General features: G+C 47.8%; 1 protein-coding gene across 2 annotated transcripts in view; it reads right to left on the bottom strand.

The window, feature by feature from the left end:
- LOC147619171 (tRNA synthetase class II (D, K and N) family protein) overlaps positions 1–22,516 on the bottom strand; it is an 89,144-nt gene extending 66,628 nt beyond the window's left edge. The window contains exons 1-2 of one of the 2 annotated variants that reach the window (XM_086772793.1): positions 22,028–22,516; positions 21,628–21,771 (exon numbers count right to left, since the gene is read on the bottom strand). In XM_086772793.1, coding sequence (XP_086628919.1) covers positions 21,628–21,771; positions 22,028–22,438 — 555 coding nt within the window. In that variant the 5' untranslated portion in view covers positions 22,439–22,516. The remainder of the gene's footprint in view (positions 1–21,627; positions 21,772–22,027) is intronic. The other variant, XM_086772791.1, reaches the window with a different exon arrangement.
- Positions 22,517–23,784: the final 1,268 nt, after the last annotated feature.

Here is a 23,784-nt window from a genome sequence, read left to right as displayed (position 1 = left end):
TCATCTAGAAAGTCGAAAGATGCATCAGGTGGAAAGAAATCAACGCCAAACAAGCTCTCATCAAACCGAGCATTATTGGAAATGATGATGTCATCAACCTCCAGATCCCAGAAGCGGTACCCATTGGATCTCAGACTGTAGCTTGTTGAGATCATCCTCTTTGACTTCGGGGCGAGTGTGGTCCTATTCTTATCTGGGACATGCACATAAGCAACACAGCCGAAAACATGAAGATGAGAAACAGACGGCTTGTGGCTTGTAAAAGCCTCCTCCGGAGTTATCCCCTCAACCGCTTTTGTGAGAGAGCAGTTAATGAGATAAACTAAGGTAGCCACAGCTTCACCCCAAAAAGCAGGAGGGAGAACTGCATGATGCAACAAAACACGAGCCATCTCTTTGACGGGCCGGTTCTTTCGTTCCACAACTCCATCCTGCTGAGGAGTGTAAGGACGTGTAGTTTGTCAGTGAATGCCCTTTGAAGCAAGGAAGTCATCCAATGGTACAAACTCGCCACCATTATCAATCCGGAGAAATGAAAACTCTACCCCCAAACTGATTTTCCACCATCGCAATCCAAGTCTTGAAACTGGCTAAAGCATCTGACTTGTGAGCCAGAAAACATACCCAGACTTTGCGAGTGAAATCATCCACAAGAAGAAGAAAATATCGAGCCCCACCAAGAGACTCAACCTCCATAGGTCCTGCAAGATCTGCATTTATAAGCTCCAGTCTTCAGGTTGCTCGATAAGTGGCCTCCTCTGGAAATGCATCTCGATGATGCTTGCCCATCACGTAGGATGAGACTTGAGCTGTAACATGCGGAAGCTTCGAGGGAGATCGGTAACTGTTTTGGCTGAGATGGATCTTTGCCCTTGACCTTCAAACCTTCACCCTTGCGTTAGCTTCTCCCTTGGTTGTCCAGGCCCTTGAGTAGCTGCAGCACCTTGTGAATTATGAGAGAAAAGAACTGATTTATGCCTTGGGTATTTATACCCCCTACTGTATCCAGTCGTCGGCTGGTTTTAATCCAAGCGGCTGACTGAAAAATAGCCTGACGACTATATAATTAGCATTTAATGCTATTAACTCCTACGCTTCACACCTATGGAGGGCTGGCGGCCTCACCTTCCAAGTACCACTTGGCTAAGATCACCCTATCAGTATCATTCTTTCTAACTACGACAAAGTAAGCTTCAAATTGATGCAACCATGAATAAAGGGTTATGGGGTCAAGTTTCTCGAGAAAATGATTTGAGGAAGCCGCTGGTATCAGTCTTGCGTCCAAAGCCGCAAGGTATCGCTCATGTTCCATGCGTCGCATGACTTCGTCTTCACGTTGTCGTATCTCCAATGCACATGGTCAGATTGCGGTCCGGAAAGGAACTGCATATTCCCGCTATGGCGAGCTTTGGCGACGAGAGAGAACCAGAACCATGGGACCAGAGTGCACCAGGCAGCCCAGCTAGGGCACCCGGCTTGAGTGTACAAGACATGTTCCAGCAGATGATGCGAGCAATCGCAGACCAGACAACCAAGTTGGACGAGCAGAAGGCGCGGATTTTGGCTCTGGAGGAGCGTTCTCGCTCTCCAGCGTCGCGTTTTCCATCTCCTCCTCCCTCTCCTTCCGTACCCCAGATACCAGATCCTCGTCACAGGGACCCTCTCGAGGGGTCACAGCCACAGTCAAGCTCCTTGCTTGAGAGGCAGATACGGGCATTGGAGATTCGACAACGAGAAGACGAAGCCATGCGACGAGTGGAACACGAGCATTACCTCCGAGCTTTGGACGCCAGATTGACACCGGCGGCGCCCTCGAATCATTTTCCCGAGAAAATGAACTTCAGTAAGTATAATGGTAAACTCGATCCCACTACTCTGTATTCATGGTTACATCAATTTGAAGCTTACTTTGCCGCAGTTAGGAAATCAGATATTGACAAAGTGATCTTAGCCAGTTGGTATTTGGAAGGTGAGGCCATTCCTTGGTGGACTCAGTGGGCTCATGCCCACACCAGATCAGGTATGGCAGCTTATGGGTGGGACGAGTTCGTCCGTGACCTTAAGCAGCGGTTTTTACCGCCCCACTACCTTGAGCGACTCGAAGACGAGTTCAGGGGTGCGCGTCAGAATGCGCAACCAGTCCTTCAGTTTGCCAATAGAATTTCGACCTTGTGTCTACAATTAGGCTTATCTGATGCGGACAAGAAAGGGCAGTTTTTGTATGGCCTGGACACGCAAATCCAATGGGAGGTGTGTATGTTTAGGCCAGCCACCTTTGAGGACGCACTCTCGCTTGCGCAGAGTGCAGAAATGAAACACAATGGTGGCAAGCCCAAGACTTCCCAGCCGGTTTCTCCCAAGGCTAACACCTCGGGGGGCAAAAGCCAGAACCAGACGGGGTCTTCCCCAGGACAGAGCCCGGGAGCCTCTGGCTCCAAGAACTCGAACAATGCGTCTAAGCTTACTCCAGACCAGAAAGCGGAGGCAGGCAAGACAGGTGGCAAGTTGAGTGCTGAGGAGCTTGCTCAGTACAGGAAGGAGGGTAGATGTTACTTTTGTCACACAAAAGGACATACTTCTCGGGATTGTCCGAAGAAGCCTCCAAAGCCCGCCGCCGCCTCCACAGCTTCCGTGGTGAGCACAGCTCCCACACAGACCCCAGCGGCGACCCCTAGTTCTTCAACCCCCGGTGCTTCAGTTGGAGCAATTATTAGCCGGGAGCTCGAAGATAAGCAGAAGGGCGCCCATGACCAGGAGTATGAGCGCAACGAATTGCTCAAGTCCTTTGGCTACATAGGTGGCCAGAGAGTCGTTGTCTTGTTTGACAGCGGCAGCACGGAGGATGTGATCACGGAAGAGGCCGCTCGGCGTGCCCGCTTCGAGCTCACTCCGGTGGACAAACAAGTTGAGGGATTTAGCACAGGTATGACAACGAGCGTCAAGTATGAAGCTTTAGGTGCTAAATTAGTCATTCAAGGCATAGAGTTTGTGCGTGATTTTATGGTTGCCCCTCTTGTAGGAGCAGACATAATTTTGGGTATCCAGTGGTTTCACAAGTTCCTTCCTGATGTCAAGTGGGACAAGCACACGTTCCAGATTGATCGGAATGTGTCAAACACCCCTGTGACCATTAAGTGTGAGCCAGGTATTCCAAACTTTCCGCTCATAAGCCACTTGCAGGCTAAGCGAGCAGTCAGGAAAGGCGCACAGTGTGCGATGATTTACGTCCAGACAGCCCAGACGGTGGCCAGTGCTTCCGAGAAGTACTCGGTTCTCCATGAAAAGTTCCAGAAGATTTTTCTTCGGGACAGTCTCCCTCCCCAGCTTCCCCCGTCCAGACCGGAGGATCACAAGATTGACCTCCTCCCAGGCTCGGAACCCCCGAGCAAGTTTCCGTATCGCCTTTCTAAGGCAATGGAATCGGAGTTGGACCGCTAACTCCAAGAATTGTTGCAAGCTGGCTTCATCCGCCCCAGCGTGTCGCCGTTTGCAGCACCGATCTTATTTGTCAAGAAGAAAGATGGGTCTTCTCGGTTGTGTGTCGATTATCGTGCACTCAACAAGCTGACTATCAAGAGCAGATTCCCGATGCCTCGAATTGACTATATTCTCGAGAGGCTGAATGGAGCTAAGGTGTTCTCTAAATTGGATTTAAAGAGTGGGTACCACCAGGTTCGGATTGTTGAGGGGGACATCCCCAAGACAGCTTTCCGTACAGAACGGGCCCACTATGAATTTGTGGTCATGCCATTTGGTTTGACGAACGCCCCAGCTACATTTAACCGCATGATGATGCGTATTTTCCGGGAGTTGATTGGAGTGTGTGTGTTCATATTTCTGGACGACATACTCATATTTTCAGCTACAGTTGAGCAGCATGACATTGATGTGGAGAAAGTCCTTAGGTTGCTGGAAAGCAACGAGCTCTATGTCAATGAAAAGAAGTCAGAATTTTATCTGTTCCAGGTACATTACTTGGGATATATAATCAGTGCCGAAGGCATTCGACTTGATCCGGCTAAAGTGGCCGAGATTGTTAACTGGGAAGTACCTCAGACTGCTTATGACATTAGATCATTTGTGGGTATATGCCAGGCATATTCCACCCACATTGATAAGTTTTCCGATCTCTCGGCAGACCTCACCGATCTGCTAAAGGGAGTGAAAACAAGGAGGCAAAAGATTCGAATGACTCCACGAGCATTGGAGGCATTCCAGAACCTCAAGGTGGCTTTGTCAGAAGCGCCTTGTCTAGCCCTTGCCTCGTGGGACGAACCATTTCAAGTGATCACCGATGCGAGTAACATCGCAATTGGAGGTGTATTGCAACAGAATGGTCATCCAGTAGCTTACATGTCTCGTAAGTTACTGCCCGCCGAAAAGAACTACTCAGTCTACGATCGTGAACTCCTAGCAGTTATACAGGCCTTGAAACATTGGAAACATTTCCTGTATGGCCGTGACTTCGAGGTCCGCACTGACCATCAGGCATTGCGCTGGATTCAGACAATGCCAAGTGCACAGTGGAGTGATCGACAACACCGCTGGAGTCAGATATTCCAGCAGTTTGGTAGCATGATTGAGTACCTTCCAGGAAAGGCCAATCCAGTGGCCGATGCTCTGAGCAGGAAGGGACAAGTATCTGCGATTCAGACCACTAGACTTGACCTTGTTGGTACAGGACTAGAAGACATGAAGCACACGTATGCGGATTCCGAGGAATTCGGTACACAGTGGGAACAGGCATTGGATGCCACAAGACCATGCCATTTTCTGATACGCGATGGTTGGCTTTACTACAAAGGCCGACTGTGTGTCATGAAATCATTCCGGGCAGCTCTTCTCCATGATGCCCATGACGCCATTACAGGTGGTCATAGGGGCATGAATTCGACTCTGGAGAAATTAGAACGGCAATACTATTGGCCAAAGATGAGGCGTGATGTGTTTACTTATGTACAACGCTGTGACATTTGTCAAAAGGTGAAAGCTCCTCGTGGAAAGAAGATAGGGTTGTTACAGCCTTTGCCAATTCCTGAGGGCCCTTTCCAAGACATTTCGATGGACTTTGTCACAAATCTGCCTCCCAGTCCGAGTAAGCGTAATACACAGTGTTTGACTATTGTTGACAGGTTCAGCAAATTTGTGATGCTTATTCCTTGCAGGGCCAATGTGACCGCCGAGGATGTTGCCCAGCTATTCATTCGGCATTGGTACCCGATTGGTGGGATTCCTAGAACCATAGTGTCAGACCGAGATGCCAAGTTTACCAATCATTTTTGGAGGGCATTGTTTGATAATTTTGGTACTAAGTTGAATTTTTCCAGTGCATTCCACCCACAGACAGATGGCCAGACAGAGATATACAACCAGTTGGCCTTTGATGTGCTGAAGTGTTATGTCCACGATCAGCAAGGTAAGTGGGAATCGTTTCTGCCTTTAGTTCAAGCTGTTTTGAATGACTCTTTTTCTTCAGCTATTGGCAGGACTCCATATGAGGCAGCGTTTGGAAGACCTTTCCAGTCGTTGTTAACCAGGACGTCGTCTTCAGTACCGGAGGCGAACAGAGTGACGGAGTCTTACCAGGAGATCCTAGAGTCCGTCAAAGACAGATTGGCTAAAGCGCAAGAGGCCTACACTCGACAGGCCAATAAAGATCGAAGGGACATGAAGTTTTCAGAAGGAGATTGGGTATATCTTCGGATTATGAAGCAAAGATTAAAGCAGGTGGGCAAGCGATGCCCAAAGTTGTCTTTCAGGAGCTTCGGACCATTCCCCATCCGGAAAAAGATTAATGAGGTGTCTATGCAGTTAAAGCTACCTCCGAGTTGGACTATGCACGATGTATTTCATGTCAGTTGGTTGAAGCCATATGCAGGTCCACCCCCTTCAGCGGTCAAAGACGAAGCGGAACCAGACATCATTGATGAAGCCGAAGTAATGGTTCCAGAACAGATCCTTCTGCACCGTTTCAAGCATGGCTCAGGCCGAAGACTACGACAGTTCCTCACGAAGTTTCAAGACCGAGGAACTCATGAAGCGGTATGGCTCGACAAGGAATTCTTCGAAGACTATCCGGCTTTATTGACGGATTATTTGGAGGCTATGCAGCTTCCGTCAAGTTAAGCAGAAGGGGATGTCACGTGCATCCCGCACTTGGATGCCACGTGGACATTCTGTACAGTAGGTGCAGGACCTGGGATGGTGAACTGGTCCCATGTGAGCCCAGTCCGGGACGAGTCAGCCAGGGATCCATCTCAGTCGTCCGAGGTCAGGTGTGCATTGTCCTGCACATGAGTCCAAGGTCAGGTGTGCATTGTCCTGCACATGAAGCAGTGCCAGTCCGCGCTGTGAGTCTCCCTCTGGAATGATGTCAGATGTGCTGAGTATCTGGTTTGCAACTGGATGCCAGTTATCTGTAGGCATGTAGTTTGCATGTAGAGATGGGGCCAGCCCATAGGGCTACCCCAGTGTAGGTATTTGCATGGGCATACTTAGATGGGCATGGGGGAGGTGTGGAACCACCCCCAAGGGGCCAGGAGGGCCCAAGACTTTGCCCACCAGCCAAGGCAAGGGCTGGAGGGGCAGTCGGCCAGCTCCAGAGCCTCTGGACAGGCAGCCGACAGTGGGTAAAAGCCCTAGACAGTAGGCAGCCAGGTGTAGGGGCAGTCCCCACACCTATGCGCAGCCTGCCCAGCAGCCAGGAGGCTGTCCCAGAGTCATGCGCAGGCTGGACAGCCATCAGACAAGTGTGAAAACACTTTATTAAGTGTGTGGGAATTTTAATAAAATTACTCAGTCGTGGGTGCTTCATAAAGCCAGCCGACTGGATGCTTTGAAGGGTATAAAAGCCCAGCCCATAATCCCATTATAGCATCTCACAATTCACCAAGAGTCTCAAGCATTCAAGGGCCAGGACAGCCAAGGGTTTGCTAAAGCTAAGGGGTGAAGGACTGAAGGTCAAGGGCAGGTTTTCCAGCCAAGAAAAGGTCAAGTACTTTGTATTTGTTTCAGATTTACATCATTCTAATAAAGCAAATACACCATCCGTGGTGGGGGGCCTACAGAGGGTAATTGGGACCCAATACTGTGTCCTCTCCATCTTCCCCTTCTCTCTCTATTTTCTGCACATCGTCTTTCAGTTTTGTGCGTTAATTCCGTCGCGAAAAGAGTGCTGTTTTCTGAGTTTTGAAGTACCGATCCTTCTCCGAAGCTTCCGCATATTACATTTTAATCCAGGCAGCTGACTGAAAAATAGCCTCACGACTGTATAATTAGCATTTAATGCTATTAACTCCTATGCTTCACACCTATGGAGGGCTGGCCACCTATGTGCATGGCCTTTGGCTGCTGGGCTGCTTGTGTGGGCTGCCCCACACCTGGCCGACTGGCCTCTAAGGGCTGGATGCCCTGTCGGCTGCCTGTCCAGAGGCCCTAGGGCTGGCCTACAGCCCTTCCAGCCCATCCCATGGCTGGTGAGCACAGCCAAGGCCCTCCTGGCCCTTTGGGGATGGTTCTACACCTCCCCCATGCCCACATAACTGTTCTTGGGGCAGCCCTATGGGCTGGCCCCATTCCTACATGCAAACCCTACCTGTCTACACAGTGGTTTGACATCCGGTGTCATACCAGATACACACAACCATTGACATCATTCCAGAGGGAAACTCACAGCGCAGACTGGCACTATTTCATGTGTAGGACAATGCACACTTGACCTTGGACGCATGTGCTAGACAATGCACAGCTGACCTGGGACGATTGGAGTGGAACCCTGGTTGACTCGTCCCGGACTGGGCTCACATGGGACCAGTTTTCCACCCCAGGTCCTGCACCTTCTGTCCAGATATGTCTACGTGGCATCCAAGTGCGGGATGCACATGACATGAGCTGAGGTAGTCCGCTGCTGACAACCTCCTTAGAATGGAACTTCTATAAGGCAGCAATGGGTACATGACCGAAGCGAGAATGCCACAAAGAAGTATCTGCCTCAGAAACCAAAGCCCACACGGGAGAGAAAAGCTGATGAATATGGAAATCAGTGTGAGCGATCTGGGAAGAAAAATTGGTGATCTTGTAGAGACCCCCATCATGGACTCCATTGGCAACAACCGAGAGAGTCTTCATGTCGATTACTTTGATGACCTCATCATCAAAGTACACACCAAGTCCCTTCTGAGAAGCTTTGTATATTGAAAACAAACTTTTGGAAATTCGTGGTACATGCAAAACATCATGTAAGGAGGCAGAGGAACCCAAAGAAACATTACCAACACCGGTGACAGGAAGCAAAGAGTTGTCACCGATATGAACTAAAGAAGAGAGAGTCTAGTAGTCCTCCAAGATATGGGCCTGATTGGTCATGTGGGCAGAAGCACCACTATCACCAACCCATTCCACCGCTTCAGGTGTGACACTAACCTCTTCAGGAGAAGTCATATCTGTGATCACGAGGAATGAATCCTTTGAAGAAGTGGATGAATCTATGACTGCCATGTATGCAACTTTGGCAGATCCCTCCTCTGAAACTTTGCCTTTATCTTTGGTGTTGGGCTTTATATTTGGCTTTTGCTGCTCGAGAATCATCATGACGAGCAAAGCAGCGAGCCTCAATATGACCTGTCCTGCCACAATAATCTCATTCATTGCTTTTGTCCTTGGATTCCTTAGAATCCTGTTTACCCTTTCCTTTGCCTTTATTGTTGTTGTTGTTGTTGTTGTTGTTGTTGTTGTTGTTGGAGTTGGAGTTCCCTTTTCCGCCTTTGCCTTTGCCTTTGCCCTTGTCAGAGGCAACAAAAGCAGACTCCGACTTGCCTTTTCCTCGAAGCATGCACTTGTCGTGGAGATAACTCACAACTTCCTCGAAAGGGGGGAGAGGATCACGGAAATAAATATTATCCCTGAAAGAATCAAACGAAGCAGGCAACTTACCAAGAAGTTTATGGATGGAATTGTTGATGGTGCTCCCGTACTCCTCAAGTTGCAGCTTGATACGGGAGAACTCTCCAATCTTCTCAATCAAGTTATCTGACTCAGTGATGGTAAGCCTCTCCAGATCTGACTCCAATTTGGCAATCTTCACTATCGAGACTCTCCCATACCTCCTCTAGATCTCTGTCCACATCTAATGAGCATTACTCCGGGAGGAGACAAACTGTGCCTGTATGGATGGAGTCATGCAATGGATGATGATAAGACAAGCCCAAGCATCCAATATGCTTCTCAAAGCAGGACCCACCAAGTGACGTGTGGAAATAGCCATCAACACACCGGCTCCTTCTAGCAACAACTGAGTGTAGAAAGACCAAGTATGATAGTTGGTTGTTGTAAGCTTCATGGAGTCACTGACTTGGGGAGGATTGTAGGATGGTATGTGGGTAGGGGTGGGAGCAAGACCTTGATGAGAGAAACTTAGAGAGGAAAGATTGGGAATAGGAACCACCTACGGAGCGGCGGGAGCAGGAGATCCAGGGAGGTTGGCTAGTGGTATTCCACAAAGCCCAAGGGGATGGTAGTCCTGTGAGTCGGGTGCCACTCAGGGCACACCAGGAAAGGCTTTCACGCAACGGTTCCAGGGGAGGTTGATCCTTCAAGGGGTTGAGTGAGAATGCCAAACTCATTTCTTAGGAAAGAAGACCAAAGACAGTGTTCAGGGACAGGGTAGGAACAAAATGGGGACTGGATGGAACAGATGCATAGATCTTCATCAGAGTTCAAGTAGATTTCGATACCGGGCCGGGTGAAAAGGTGTTGTGGGTGTGCCTGCCCAGGTGTTTTTGTTAGAAGTCATCACCTGTCCAGTTTTATACACCAAGGCCTTTGTTGTGGGTGTGCCCGCCCTTATGAGGTGTTTTATCATTTTTCCCCACTCTCCGCATTTTTCCCCTATTTTTCCTATTTTTTTTGTGGCTTGGGAGGCTGCCCTACAGCAGGCCGACTGCTGATGTGGGGGCATATAAATAGGCCCCCAGTCCCCATACCACTTTTGTATCATACCTCGGGATTTTCTTGTGTATATAGAGCACAGTTACACGCCTATATCTCTCTCTCTCTTGTGCTGTATTTTTTCTGCATGCGTTTTGCTCTTGTGTTCCCAGATCTGGTCATCATCTCCGTTGCGTATTCTGACATGGTATCATAGCCTAGGCTCTAGATAGTTCTTGGGATTTGTGTGAGCAAGAGGGGGACTGTTGTGTTGCTGATTGGTGGACTGTTTTGGACTGTTCGGGAAGAGGAGAAGCAAGAGGACGGCGGGCTGATTTGCTGGACAGTCACTTGCAGGTATTAGTTCTTCTTTGTTCCCACCCACGCACCTTGTTCAGAGTACATCCCCGCAATGGCAGATCTGTTTGAGATGGCCGAGAGACATGTGAAGATCCCGACACTCCCCACGTTCCCGGTGGACCGTCAGTTGGACGGGAGCAACTACGGCATATGGAAGGTTATGATGGAATCTGTTTTGGAGTCTTACGACCTCGCTGATTTCGTCGTTGTTGGTGTTTCACGGCCGGAAGTAGAGGAAGGGGAGTTACCGTCGATCCGAAAGGACCGGGAGGCTCAAACACAGATGTGGGATCGTGTCAACGCCAGGGTCCGTTCGTTTATCTTTCTCAACTGCACACCGCAGGTAATCAATCATGTAAAGCATATGACGCTAGCCAGAGGTATGTGGCAGCATTTGGCCTCTCTTTACAACAGGGTATCGCCCATGAAGAGGATTTCCTTGGAAGTACAGATGCAGGTTATGAACCCTGCAAAGTCGTCGACGATGCGGGAGCATATTAACAAGCTGCAAGCTCTTCAGCAAGAAGTTCTTCAGGCTGGGAAGGAGATATCGTCAGAGGACATGGCCATCACGTTGCTGTCACATTTGCCCTCTTCGTACTCAGCATTTTACTCATCTTTGATTACCAGTGGCAGGCTCAGCACCATCACGTGGGAGGAGCTTGTGCCCATGGTCCTGGACCAGGAGGAACAATTCACGAACCCTCCTCAGGGTGGAGGTTCGGAGGCCTTAACTGGCCAACGGTCGAAAGGCCGTAACACGGGCAAAGGGAAGGCTTCGTCGGAGAAGTCTTCTGAGAAGAAGTCCGTTACTGACCGCGAGAAACTAAAGGCAGAGAGGACCTCTAATGATTGTGGCGAGAAAGGCCACTATTGGAGGCAGTGTCCCAAGCAGAAGACTGAGAAGGGTGAAGATTCCTCGGCAGCAATCATGAAGACTCCGGCTTATGTGCACCTGGAGGTGGTGGACACCGATGTTTCATTTTCTTCAGGCAGGGAGGAGATTGGAGAACTCTCTGCAACGGATACTCGGGAGTGGATTCTCGATAGTGGTGCTTCCAGGCACATGACTCCTTCCCGTTCCAGTTTACAGGATCTCTGCAGGTGTTCTGGTCACATTCTTACTGGGGATACATCCACTATCCCAGTTCACAATGAGGGCAGGATGGAGATAGTTCCCGATGGCAGAGGAGGGAAGCATTCCTCCTAGGTGTTGTATGTTCCGGCACTTGGTTTTCATCTGTTGTCAGTGCATCAGGTTTGCAAGACTGGCGTACGGGTGGAGTTTGATGAGCATTTTGTTGCTGTCCGGGACAAAGCAACAGGCCAAGTGGTTTGGGAAGGCAGAGTGGAGAATGGAGTTTACAAGCTTTCAGCACTCTCTCTCCCAGGTCCTCAGGTTTGTGATGAGTGGCAGTTTGGTAATGGCCACTTAAGTGTGGATACACTGCAAGCGCAGGCTTTCCGGGACCAGATGGTGGATAGCTTGCCAGTAGATGGCAGCAGTTGGCATGCCAGTAGATGGCAGCAGTTGGCAGGAACTTTCCAGTACTTATGTTGGTAGTTCTTGTGTTCGTCAGTCAGAGGAAACTGAACAAGTCACTTATGCTCTGATGTCTCGTAGTATTCGGGACAAAGAACCTCCTGTAGATGAGGATGTTCTTTCCACGGAGACCTTTCGAAAAGCCAGGCAGGTGGCAGTTGATTACTTGCAGAAGGAGGTGCATACTCCAGGCTTTGTGGTTCCGGATTCAGAGAGGGTGGTTGACAGGTTTCAGAAGGCCTTGCGTGGTCTTCATCAGGTTTCCAGGACTTGTTTTGGCACCGTAACAGGTGTTGATCCTTGTGAGCAATGTGATGCCTCTTTGACTCAAAAGCAGAATGGTTCATTGATCTGGTTGATGGACACCAGATTGGACGGGAGCTTCCTGATGAGGTAGTTGAGCTCATGGTTGCGGATGACTCTTTGGGAGGCAGGATTGCGTTTCCTGTGGTTTCTGCGGCATGCAAAGGATCATGGACTCTTGTACACAGGAGGGGGATTGTTGGATGGAGTCCAACTCCACGGTTGGAGTCAATTTGGGGAGGAGATCCGGACACGAGGAGATCTACTTCAGGCCCATGAGCAGTTTTTCGGAGCAGTAAGAGGCAGTCATCTTTTGCCTTGTCGAGGACAGAGGCAGAGTACCGGGCTGCTTGTGATGCTACTTGTGAGGTGGTGAGGATGCAGAGGTTGCATTGCAGGTTTGGGCTTCCACTGGAGGAACCCATGGTCATCCAGAGGCACTTTGTTCGTGAACAGATCGTTGCTGATGACATCTTGCTAGAGTTCTGTTCGACGGAGGACAGTACGGTGGACCTCTTCACGTTGTGGGTGTGCCCGCCCTTATGAGGTGTTTTATCATTTTTCCCACTCTTCGCATTTTTCCCCTATTTTTCCTATTTTTTCTGTGGCTTGGGAGGCTGCCCTACAGCAGGCCGACTGCTGATGTGGGGGCATATAAATAGGCCCCCAGCCGCCATACCACTTTTGTATCATACCTCGGGATTTTCTTGTGTATATAGAGCAGAGTTACACACCTATATCTCTCTCTCTCTTGAGCTGTATTTTTTCTGCATGCGTTTTGCTCTTGTGTTCCCAGATCTGGTCATCATCTCCGCTGCGTATTCTAACAGTTTTCTCATTTTTCCTCACTCCCCGTATTTTTCCCCATTTTTTTCCTTTTTTTACCAGGTGTGGGAGGCAGTTCTTTGCACCCTGGCTGATCTAGACACTTGCCGACTACTGGTCAAGATGTCCTAGATGCTTGCCGACTGCTCCTTCTGGTCCCCGACCTCTCATGTATGCTGGCCGACTGGTGGATGGCGCTGGTCGTGGACATTTAGGTCCAGTCGGCTGCCTTTTCTATAGGCCGCCGACTGCATGTTTGGGGCCATATAAAATTGGCCCAAGGCCCCCACACCATTGTATCTTGTTTTCACTTCGGGATCTTGTGTATAGAGCAGAGTTACACGCCTATCTCTCTCCTTCTCTTGTGCTATCTATTTTCTACACTCTACTTGCTCTCGTGGTCTCAAATTTGGTTATCATCTCCATTGCGTATTTTGCCATGGCATCAGAGCCCTAGGCTCTTGAAAGATCTTGGGAGTTTTCTGAGCAAGAGGGGGATTGTTGCTTTGCTGATTGGTGGATTGTTGCGTTGCTGATTGTCACCTTGTACCAGCAAAGAAGACCTTCAAAGCTTCTGATGTTGCTCGAATATTCATCAAGGAAGTCCTCAAACTTCATGGTCTCCCAAAAAGGATAGTAAGCGACCGGGATTCTGACTTCACTTCAAAGTTCTGGCAGTCCTTATTTCAAGCCCTGGGAACTCAACTTTGCTTTAGCACAGCTTATCATCCAGAGACTGATGGCCAGACTGAGAGAGTCAATCAAGTAATTGAAGACATTCTCAGAGCATGTTGTGGACGAGAACCAAGAAGGTAGATCCAATACCTTCCTCTGGTAGAATTTGCCTACAATGCATCTTATCATCAGAGCATAGAAATGTCACCATTCAAAGCACTCTATGGGTAAGAATACTTGTCTCCTCTAAATTTCTCTGATCCGACCATAAGAGTTGAGACATCCAGGAAAATGCTCAAAGAGATGGAGGAACAAACTAAAGCAATCCAGAAGGATATTAAAGCTGCCGAAGATCGACAAAAACATTATGCTGACACCAAGAGGTCTGAAAGGATCTTCAAAGAAGGAGACAAAGTTCTTCTACGAGTGCGACCCAAACAAAGTTCTCTATCACTTGGGAAATATAAGAAGCTCAGTCCTAGGTATTGTGGCTCCTATACAGTTATCAAGTGTCTAGGTAAAAGTGCCTATAAACTCCAACTCCCAGCCCATATCAAAGTCCACAATGTATTTCATGTAAGTTTGTTAAAACCTTATGTACCCAGTCTCGATCATATTCTTGATGATGAATAAGTTGTAATCCCTACTCAAGGAGTCCTTGAATTACAGTCTAGTAGCATCATAGATTCTAGGGAAAGGCAACTCCGAAATAGAACTCTTGTAGAACATCTAGTACAGTGGAAAGATTACCCTAAAGAGGATGCAACTTGGGAAGATGAAGCTACACTCTTAAAGGATTATCCCCAATTTATGACGAGATGAGGACATCTCGATTTCTTTAAGGGGGGAAGGATGTAACATACCCATCTTCACTAATAAAGAAATGTCCATGTAATAGATAAATTTATGAGTTTTTATGGTATAAAAATCAATGATTTTATTAAATGAGTCATTTCTACTTAGAATCTTCAAATTCTGAGCCCAAATTTGGAATCTGCGCGCGATTTTACCCTAATATAGGATTTTATAGCATCCAAAACAGACACCGGATCAAGCTTATACACAAATTTCAATCATTTTAGTTAAAAAGCGACAACCTTTAAACCTTAATAAATGCACGACCGGGCGTCCGATTGACGAACAGTCTGCACCCCAACGACCAGGAGAACCTCCCAGACAAAAAAAAAAATTCGCCCCCGGGACGGTCTGACACGCAAATCGAGACCAACGTCCCAAATTTGGGAACCCCGCCCCAAAATTTGGACAGTACACACTTACCAAGGTACCCGTACAATGGCCGCACAAGAACCAAAGGACGACCGCCCACTGTGTGGTCCACACGTACCGGTACGTGGACACCCATGCTGCCCCAGACCAGATAAGGTACATGCATACCACTCCTTTCCCTGTTAACCGACACCGTACCTTTTCCACAGAGCCATGCAAACCACTGATCTGCAGCCTTTGCTGGTACACCGTCCTTTCGTCCTCGCTTTGCTCAACGCCCGTACCCATACCCCACAGTTATATAAACCCCCGGGGTGCTCCATGGGCAACACGCATTTCTACGTAGCTTATGCTCTGCTGTGCCGCCGTCCGTCCCTGTGCAGTATACTTGTTGTAGTACAGCCGCCCCTTGCAACCACCCCTCTCACACCCCCTCATTTGCCACTTTTCAGATAAGGCAATTTTCCTCTATCCTCCTCTTGCTAGAAGGCAGTGTCCTTAACTCTTCTCTCCTTCCCCCCCCCCCCCCCCGCGCGGTGTGAAGAGACTTACAGCAGCCCTCAACCCTTCTCCCCTTTAGCAAAACGTTTTTGTGTTAAGAACATCTCACAATCCCCCCCCCCCATTTACGTAGACTTTAGTAAAAGGTTTTAGCCTTAAGAGAGGGTTCATGCGCTGTGGTCTTTTGCTCATACGATGAGCAAACGATCTCATAATTGAGATCCGACTGGAGCGTTTCGACCGCGACAGCAAGCCCTACAAGACGACGTCCAAGATGGCCCCTTCCCAGAAACGACAGAATATTGCCTCGGAAGGAGCGCGCAACAACGAGATTAGAGAAGATGCTCCCGATGCGGCCCCAATAATCCCTTTACAAGCTCCTCAAGGAAATGGTGGCCAGGTTAGCTTGGTTATCTTTTAAAGAAGAGTTTTTTTTTTTATATTAGTGTTAATAAATGTGTATCTTTTCCTTTTAAAATAATGACATAAAATTGTATAAAGCTACGAATTGAGTGATGTTGTATTCAATGAATTGTATTGAAATTGTTATCTTTAAAGAGTGCAAGTTTTCTTGGCTTCGACACTAACTCCGTTCCGTGCTTGTGTAGCCGGCGTCGTTAGCAAAGCCCGGGAATGGCCCAAGGTATCCCTCATACCATTGGGAGAATAAGGTTCGCCAATTAAGGAGAGAGATTATGACGCCGTTCTGAGGGCCCAAGCTAGTGCGGTGAATAAGCCCACCCTAATGTGCAGACATCCCTCTGAGGGGGGGAGGATCGAGCGATGGAACCTGAGAGAGCGACAGGCCGGCTTAGTCCTCGCCAGCGGCCGGGACGATGAGGTGTATGGTCCCGTAGGGTTTTGCCCAGCATGTAGAGGCTGGAAGGCCGAATTCTAGATCATCGGCGGTATAAAGGAAAAGAATAAGAGAGTCGGTTTGGCTTGTATGAAATTGATTCATGTATAAACTTTTTTTTATAAATCTTGTCTTGGCATTATTGTATTGTGTAAAAAGGCTGTTTTAACAAACCTTGTGAAAAGAGCCTTAATTAAGGAACATGTTTATTTATGTCAAACAGTGTGGTAGGATTAATTAGAAAACAAATTGACGCGTGAGTAGGGTGGAAAGTGGGAGGATGGAATGCCCCAACAGCACCATCCTACGGACGGGTGGACCCGATTAGTCGGGTAGCTTGCCAACAGATTAAGTGAAAGCCTTACGCTAGATAAATAGGTTCTTGGGCAACTCTATTCTAGAAGACTAGGCCAGCGGGATTGTGCCTTGCATGGATGAGGAAAAAAGCGTTGCCTCTAGAAATCAAGTCTAGTAGTTGCCCAATTTATGATCAATTACCCTATGGGTGATTTGATTTTTAAAAGATCACGCTCCCCCTGCGGGATAGGACTAGGTCTTACCTATGAATCGTATCCTTGAATCTCTACATGGTCAAGGTGTTGATGAATAGGAAATTTTCTCCAAGTTAAGACTTAGTGGACTATCTTAAGTGTTTCCCCTATTTTTGGAAGGGGGGAACCTTACAGTGCCCATGGTCTTGGACCAGGAGAAACGATTCACGAACCCTCCTCACAGCGGAGGTTCGGAGGCCTTAACTGGCCAACGGCCGAAAGGCTGGAATAACAACAAGGGCAAAGGGAAGGCTTCACCGGAGAAGTCTTCTGAGAAGAAGCCTGACACAGATCGAGAGAAAGTGAAGGCCGAGAGGTCCTACAATGATTGTGGCGAGAAAGGCCACTATTGGAGGAAGTGTCCTAAGCAGTCTGGGAAGAGTGCTGATTCTTCAGCCTCAGCTGCAAAGACTCCTGCATTTGTGCACTTAGAGATGATGGACTCAGATTCTTCAGCCTCAGCTGCAAAGACTCCTGCATTTGTGCACTTAGAGATGATGGACTCAGATGATGGACTCAGATGCTTCATCGTCTTCGAGCGAGGAGACAGTTGGCTTCACCGCAAAGGATACCCGAGGATGGATTCTTGACAGTGGTGCTTCCAGGCACGTGACTCCTCCCGAGACTTCTTTTTGGATCCGAAACGGAAGTCAGATCACATCTTCATTGGCGACAACTCCAACATTCCGATACACAGTGAGGGCCGGATGGAGATAATTCCCGACGGCAAGGGGGGCAAGCATGCCTCCCGTGTTCTTTACGTCCCTGCTCTTGGTTTTCATCTTCTGTTAGTGCATGAAGTATGCAAGACTGGCTTTCGGGTGGAATTTGAGGAGCATTCAGTTGCTCTATGGGACCGTGAGACTGGCCAGGTTGTTTGGGAAGGCGGTGTGGAGAATGGTATATACAAGCTCTCTGCACTTTCCTCAAGTCGGAGATCTGTGGCACTTTCGTTTTGGCCACTTAAATGTGGATGCACTGCGGCGAGCTTTCCGAGACCAGATGGTGGTTGGCTTACCAGATGTTGGTAGCACGCAAGGACGTTGCAATTCTTACATACGTGGTAAGCAGCACAGGGAATCCTTTCCGAAGCAGGCTTCCAAGCGGGCTTCAAAACCATCGGAGTTGATTCACATTGACTTGTGTGGACCTCAACAGACACCATCATTGGGAGGATCTCTCTATTTCATGATGCTTGTTGATGGCTGTACCAGATTCACGTGGGTCCACTTTCTTTCACAAAAGGACCAAGCTTTTGCACGGTTCAAGGATTGGCATGTGATGGTGGAAAAAGAGTCTGGATTGCAGGTAAAGACTCTCAGGGCTGACAAAGGAGATGAATTCTCTTCGAATGTTTTTCTCAGATTTTGTGCAGATCATGGCATCAAGAGGGAACTGGCCAATATAGGATCACCTTCAGAGAATGGAGTTGTAGAACGCAAAAACAAGACTATGGTGGAGATGGCGAGGACCATGCCGGAGCATCGCGATCTTCCTCGTCCACTTTGGGGAGAGGCTGTGGCAACGGCTGTCCATACCCTCAACCGGTCTCCAACGACTTAAGTACCTAATATGACTCCGTTTGAGGCATACTTTGGCAGGAAACCTGATGTCTCCCACTTCCGTGTTTTTGGGAGCGATGCGTATGTACATATTCCGAAGAAGCAGAGGGGGAAGCTTGACTCCAAATCTCGCAAGCTTATATTTGTGGGGTATAATTCTCTTTCCAAGGGATGGAGATTGTATGACTCAGAGAGGAATGAGATTGTTGTCGGCCGAGATGTGGTCTTTGATGAGCATGTTCCAGTATCCACTGTCGAGGAGCCGCCACTTCTTGGAGATCCAGAGGAGTCTGATGATGATTCCCAAACCATTGTTCCAGTTGATCAACCAAAGTCAGTACAGGAGGTTGAGCCAGCAACTGGAGTAGAGCCCCCGCAACGGCAGGAGGCTCCACGATCTGTTCGAGTACCCATGTGGTTGATGGACACCCTTCGGGAGTCAGGTGTCAAGGAACTACCCTCCAAGTGGACCACAGAGGACGGCCCTCCAAGATCGCACAGAGTCCACGACAAAAGCAATACAGCAGAGCTTCTTCAGGTAAACTATGCCTTGATGTCTCGTATTATGCGGGACAAGGAGCCCACTTCCGTTAAGGAAGCCCTTTCACAGGATACTTGGAGGAAAGCCATGCAGGTGGAGCTTGATGCCATCCAGAAGAAGAACACATGGGAGTTGGTATCGAGGCCGTCGAAACGGTTAGTCATTGGTGTCAAATGGATCTTTAAGACCAAATATGCATCAGATGGGTCGGTGGACAAACACAAAGCCAGACTCGTGGGGCTAAAGGTTATGCTCAGCGGCCAGGCATCGGCTACGAGGATACCTTTGCACCTACAGCAAGGATGACCACGATTCGGACCGTTCTTGCCCTTGCTTCTTCTCAAAGGTGGCCTGTGTATCAAATGGATGTAAAATCTGCGTTCCTTAATGGTGACCTACAAGAGGAGGTGTATGTTGAGCAGCCTCCAGGCTTTGTTGTTCCAGGATCAGAAGGGATGGTTTACAAGTTACGTAAGGCCTTGTATGGTCTTAAGCAGGCTCTGAGGGCTTGGAATCAGAAGATTGATTCCTTCTTTGTTCGGACTGGTTTTCAGAGATCGGTTGCAGATCCCAACCTGTATCTCTTTGGGGAACGTGGCATGGTTACGATTATCATCCTTTATGTGGATGATCTCATTCTCACCGGCGGTGGCCCCATGGCCCCCACACCATTGTATCTTGTTTTCACTTCGGGATCTTGTGTCTAGAGCAGAGTTACACGCCTATCTCTCTCCTTCTCTTGTGCTATCTATTTTCTGCACTCTACTTGCTCTTGTGGTCTCAAATTTGGTTATCATCTCCGCTGCGTATTTTGACAGAAGCATGTAGAAGGAGCCAAGGGTCACCCCTAGGGATAGGCCAAGGGCTTAGATCATGTACAGACATGAAGTCACCTTTTGTATCATATAAATAAAAGAAAACCTTGACACCAACTCTCTCTCTTAATCTCTCTCCTTTGTCTTAATCATGTTAAATTAGCATCTTGTTCTTAAACGGGCTTAAGGCTGTGGATCAGTACAGCAAGGCTTATGCGCATGCAATATTTAGTATTATATAACTGAGCCCTAATCTAATGTTTATCTACTGCAAATCAAGGATTTAGCGTTTGGATTAGCATGTCCATGTTCATGGACATGACAAGATTTCCGGCTTCCCTAGAGCATCTTCAAACTCTTTTTTGTCATCTTCGTCAATGTGTTGGCCTCTAAGGCACCCACTTGTTGCGAGATGGTGTTAAGGTGCTCTTGAAGAGAATGGTGCTCTTTCATTTTGACATTGTGGTACTTTTGCTTGAGAATGTCATGTGCACACACATGTACATGCTAATCTCAGAGCTAATCCTGGAGGCAACATGATAAAGACTCACTAGAACCACAAATTTGGAGCATCGAAGTGCAGGTTATGGCAAGGGATGGACTGGAGTGGACATAAGGAGCTGTCGGCTGAGTGGAAAACATGAAGAGTCTGAGTTGGCTACAGTAGATCAGGTCAGGTACTTCATTAAAGTTTGGGTGTCCAGGCAGCAGGCCGACCAGCAGTTGGCCAGTTCTCTAGTCTCTCCAATGGCCTATAAAAGGCACTTGATCTCATCGTTTTGTTCATTCAGCCCCTTGTTGGCTGGGTCATAGAATTAGGGTTTTTTTAGGTGATTTACCTTTTCATGGAAGGCAGGCTATGGCTGCAAGATAGATGTACCTTTTTGTACCATATGAAATACTGAATTTCCAGCTCTCTCTCTCTCTCTCTACTCTCCCTTCTGTCTGCGTTTTTTGCATCATCATGTTCTAGATGGTGTTTAGGGCTGAAAGAAGTATCTCAGAGCTTCCGCATGCTCATGGATCTATTTTTTAGTCTCATAGACCCTTTGGGTCTTTTGTAGACATTAGAAATATTCCCTCCGTCACAAACTTCTTTGGATTACATCCGCCAAGACCACACATGCTATCACCCAAGCTCACATGGAGCACCAAGATCACCAAATGATATATTAACATTTTCAAAAAACCCAAAGGGTCTACTAGACCAAAGAGTAATACAATAACTCCGTGAATGCTTCAGATCCGTGTACGTGGCTTACTTGATGCATGGTTCATGGATGGCGATGAGGAGGGGTACTTAGGTGAGCAACTACATGCAACAGTGCCAATGATTAACTAGAAGCTAGTGTTTGCCTCAGTTTCAAGACAGGGTAGTCATCCAGTAATCACTTATCATTATAAAGATAAGATTGGGGTCTTAAAAGAATCAAGCAAAGGAACTCGCCCCCAATGCAACTCAAGCTAAAAGATACAGAATAAGCAAAGGTCAATGCAGCTCGGAAAGAAGGCGAGCGGGCAATGTATCATAAAGGTAGAGCGGTGGTTGAGGATTAACCTAATCACAAGCTAAAACTTTAAAAAAAACAATAAGAGTTGATCTTTAGTGAAGGTAATTGTACTTGATGCTTAACATTGCAAATTTTCTACTTTAGTAGGAAGTTTTTATGTATGTTTTCTTTTCTAGGCCAAAGATTTAGCTCAAGACCGACATGACCTTTCAATTATGCATTTGGTCTCGTAGGTCATTTTGGCCTTCTGCAAATGTGAATACGTCTCTCTCTCTCTCTCTCTCTCTCTCTCTCAAGGCTTGTAAGAAACTTCCATGCATAGCTATGACACCCCTCCAAAAAATTTAGGCTCAACTAAAAAAAGGGAATATTATTTTCAAAAAAAGTTTTCCAGTGCATTTTTGTTCCATCTGCAACATTCCAGAGAGTGTACCTCTACAGCTCCAGTGTCCATCCTGGGATTGAAGGCCTCCTTTGGTCGGGCTCGCAAGCGACCTTCTACCATGATGACATACTCAAGCCGCATCTTTTCCCCCACATAGTGAGCGTGGGGGTAGTTGTCAGGGTCTGTGGTGACCTTTACATGAGGAAAACACAAGAAGACAACCCCCTGAATTCTTCAGCATATAGCCCATGGCTACACAAGCAGGGCTAGAAAAAAACAGAAGGGAAAAGGAAACTGAAAGGGGGGAAGAACGGAAGCAAAAGACTTACCATCAACAGAAACAAAGGACCAAAGAAACCCTAACTTCCTTCTTATAAAATCAAGGAAACAGGCAAAGTTAAAAGAGAGGACAGACAGAAGCTGGGAGACGTAGCTTGCGACGGCTTACCTGAACAATGCCCGTGTGATCTCGGAGGGTTATGAAGGTTACTGTTCCATGGATTCGATGCAAAGCCACCCAGCCACAGAGGCGAACGCGATCCCCGGCATGCTCGAGGCGGAGTGTCCCACAGCCATGGCTGCGGGAGGTCCATCGAAGGGACTCGGAGAGGAGGGAAAGGGGGGGAGACTGCTGCTGCTGCTGCTCGGGCTTAGCGACGGTGAAGCTTGATGATGGTGGTGGTGGTGGTGGTGGTGAGGTCGAGGAGGAGGAGATTATGGGGAGGGCGTGCCTGGATACCGAAGAGAAGCGGCAGAGGCGAGGGGAAGACGAGAGCAAAAACTGCGGGAAGCGGTAGGAGATGAAGGGTAAGGATGTCGGTAGTGGAGAGCAGAAGACGAGACGAGCTGCAGCTGCCATAGCAGCCACCTTCTGCTCCCTGCACAAGTAAGAGCAAATGTTTTGGATTGAATTAGGCCCTTCCACCCAAGAATGGTTTTTTAGTCGCATTTTGCCATTAATTTGCAGCGGTTATTTGCAATGTTTCACTAAGGTTCTCCTTTAAGGCTTCATCATGAGTTTTTTTTAGCAAGTATCCACAATTACCTATTACATATTAGCCATGGACAACCAAGGCACAAGCAGATGAGAGAAAAAAGAAATCCTGGATTTTTAAAAAATAAGAGAAAAAAATCCCTTCAATTGACCTTTTGTATTCGATTGATTCTTTGTATTCCGGCTTCCATTCCTACATTTCGCTTCTTGATGTCTTTTACATACCGCAGCAACGCGCAAGTTGAGTACTAGTTACATATTAACCATGGACAACCAAGGCACAAGGAGAGGAGAGAAAAAAGAAATCCTGGATTTCTAAAAAATAAGAGGAAAAAATCCCTTCAATTGACCCTTTGTATTCTGATTGACCCTTTGTATTCTGGCTTCCATTGCTGTGTTTCGCTTCTTACATACCGCAGCAACACACAGGTTGAGTACTGGTCTTCCTTAATTAGTAGAAGACGAATATATATATGTGCATCTCTCCCTCTGCTCTTTGCAAAGCAGGAGGCCATCCTCCCTCTCTCTTTCTCTCCCTCTGCTCTTTGCAAAGCAGGAGGCCATCCTCCCTCTCTCACAGGTTTAGGAGCTTACTTGGAGTGCAGTGTGTGGAGTGAGCTAGAGGGGGAGTGTTGAGATATGGAGCTTAACTTAGTGCTACGAGATGGACATTGATGACCTGCCAGGGTGATAGCTTTCGCACTTATGTCATTGACACGGTTGGTGCGATTATGGCTGGTATATTGCCAGTGGATGACAGGCTGTGTGAGAGCCACTTTGGAGTACTAGAGTTATGGCATAGTTATAGCGCCAGCTCATATAGTCGGGTTCACACTATAGACCAACCACTTTGTATATCATTGTAGGAGAGTACTTTCCCTTTATGTATATACTCTTATTTGGTTGTAGAGAAGAGAAGAAGATAGAAGAAAACTCAGCCCTCCATCTCTCTCTTGTGTCTTGCACTCTCTTGTGTGAGGAACTCAAGCTCTCTCCCCCGCATTCTCTTGTGTCTTGCACTCTCTTGTGTGTGTGTGTGTGTTTACTTGTAAGGAACTCAAGCTCTCTCTCTCCCCCGCATTCTCTTTAACAAAGACCAAGCAAACTCACCACACACAAAGCTCAGGATCAGAGTAATATGTCTCAATCATGTATGCTCAAGTGGCTATTGAAAGGATAGCCAACAAGCACGTAGACTTTTCACCACTTCA

Source organism: Cibotium barometz, chromosome 33 (assembly GCF_041138505.1).
Source record: "Cibotium barometz isolate CiBa-2024 chromosome 33, ASM4113850v1, whole genome shotgun sequence".
NCBI classification, from domain to species: Eukaryota; Viridiplantae; Streptophyta; class Polypodiopsida; order Cyatheales; family Cibotiaceae; genus Cibotium; species Cibotium barometz.
The sequence above is the reverse complement of the archived record's forward strand: the minus strand, read 5'-3'. Positions and strand labels throughout refer to the sequence as shown.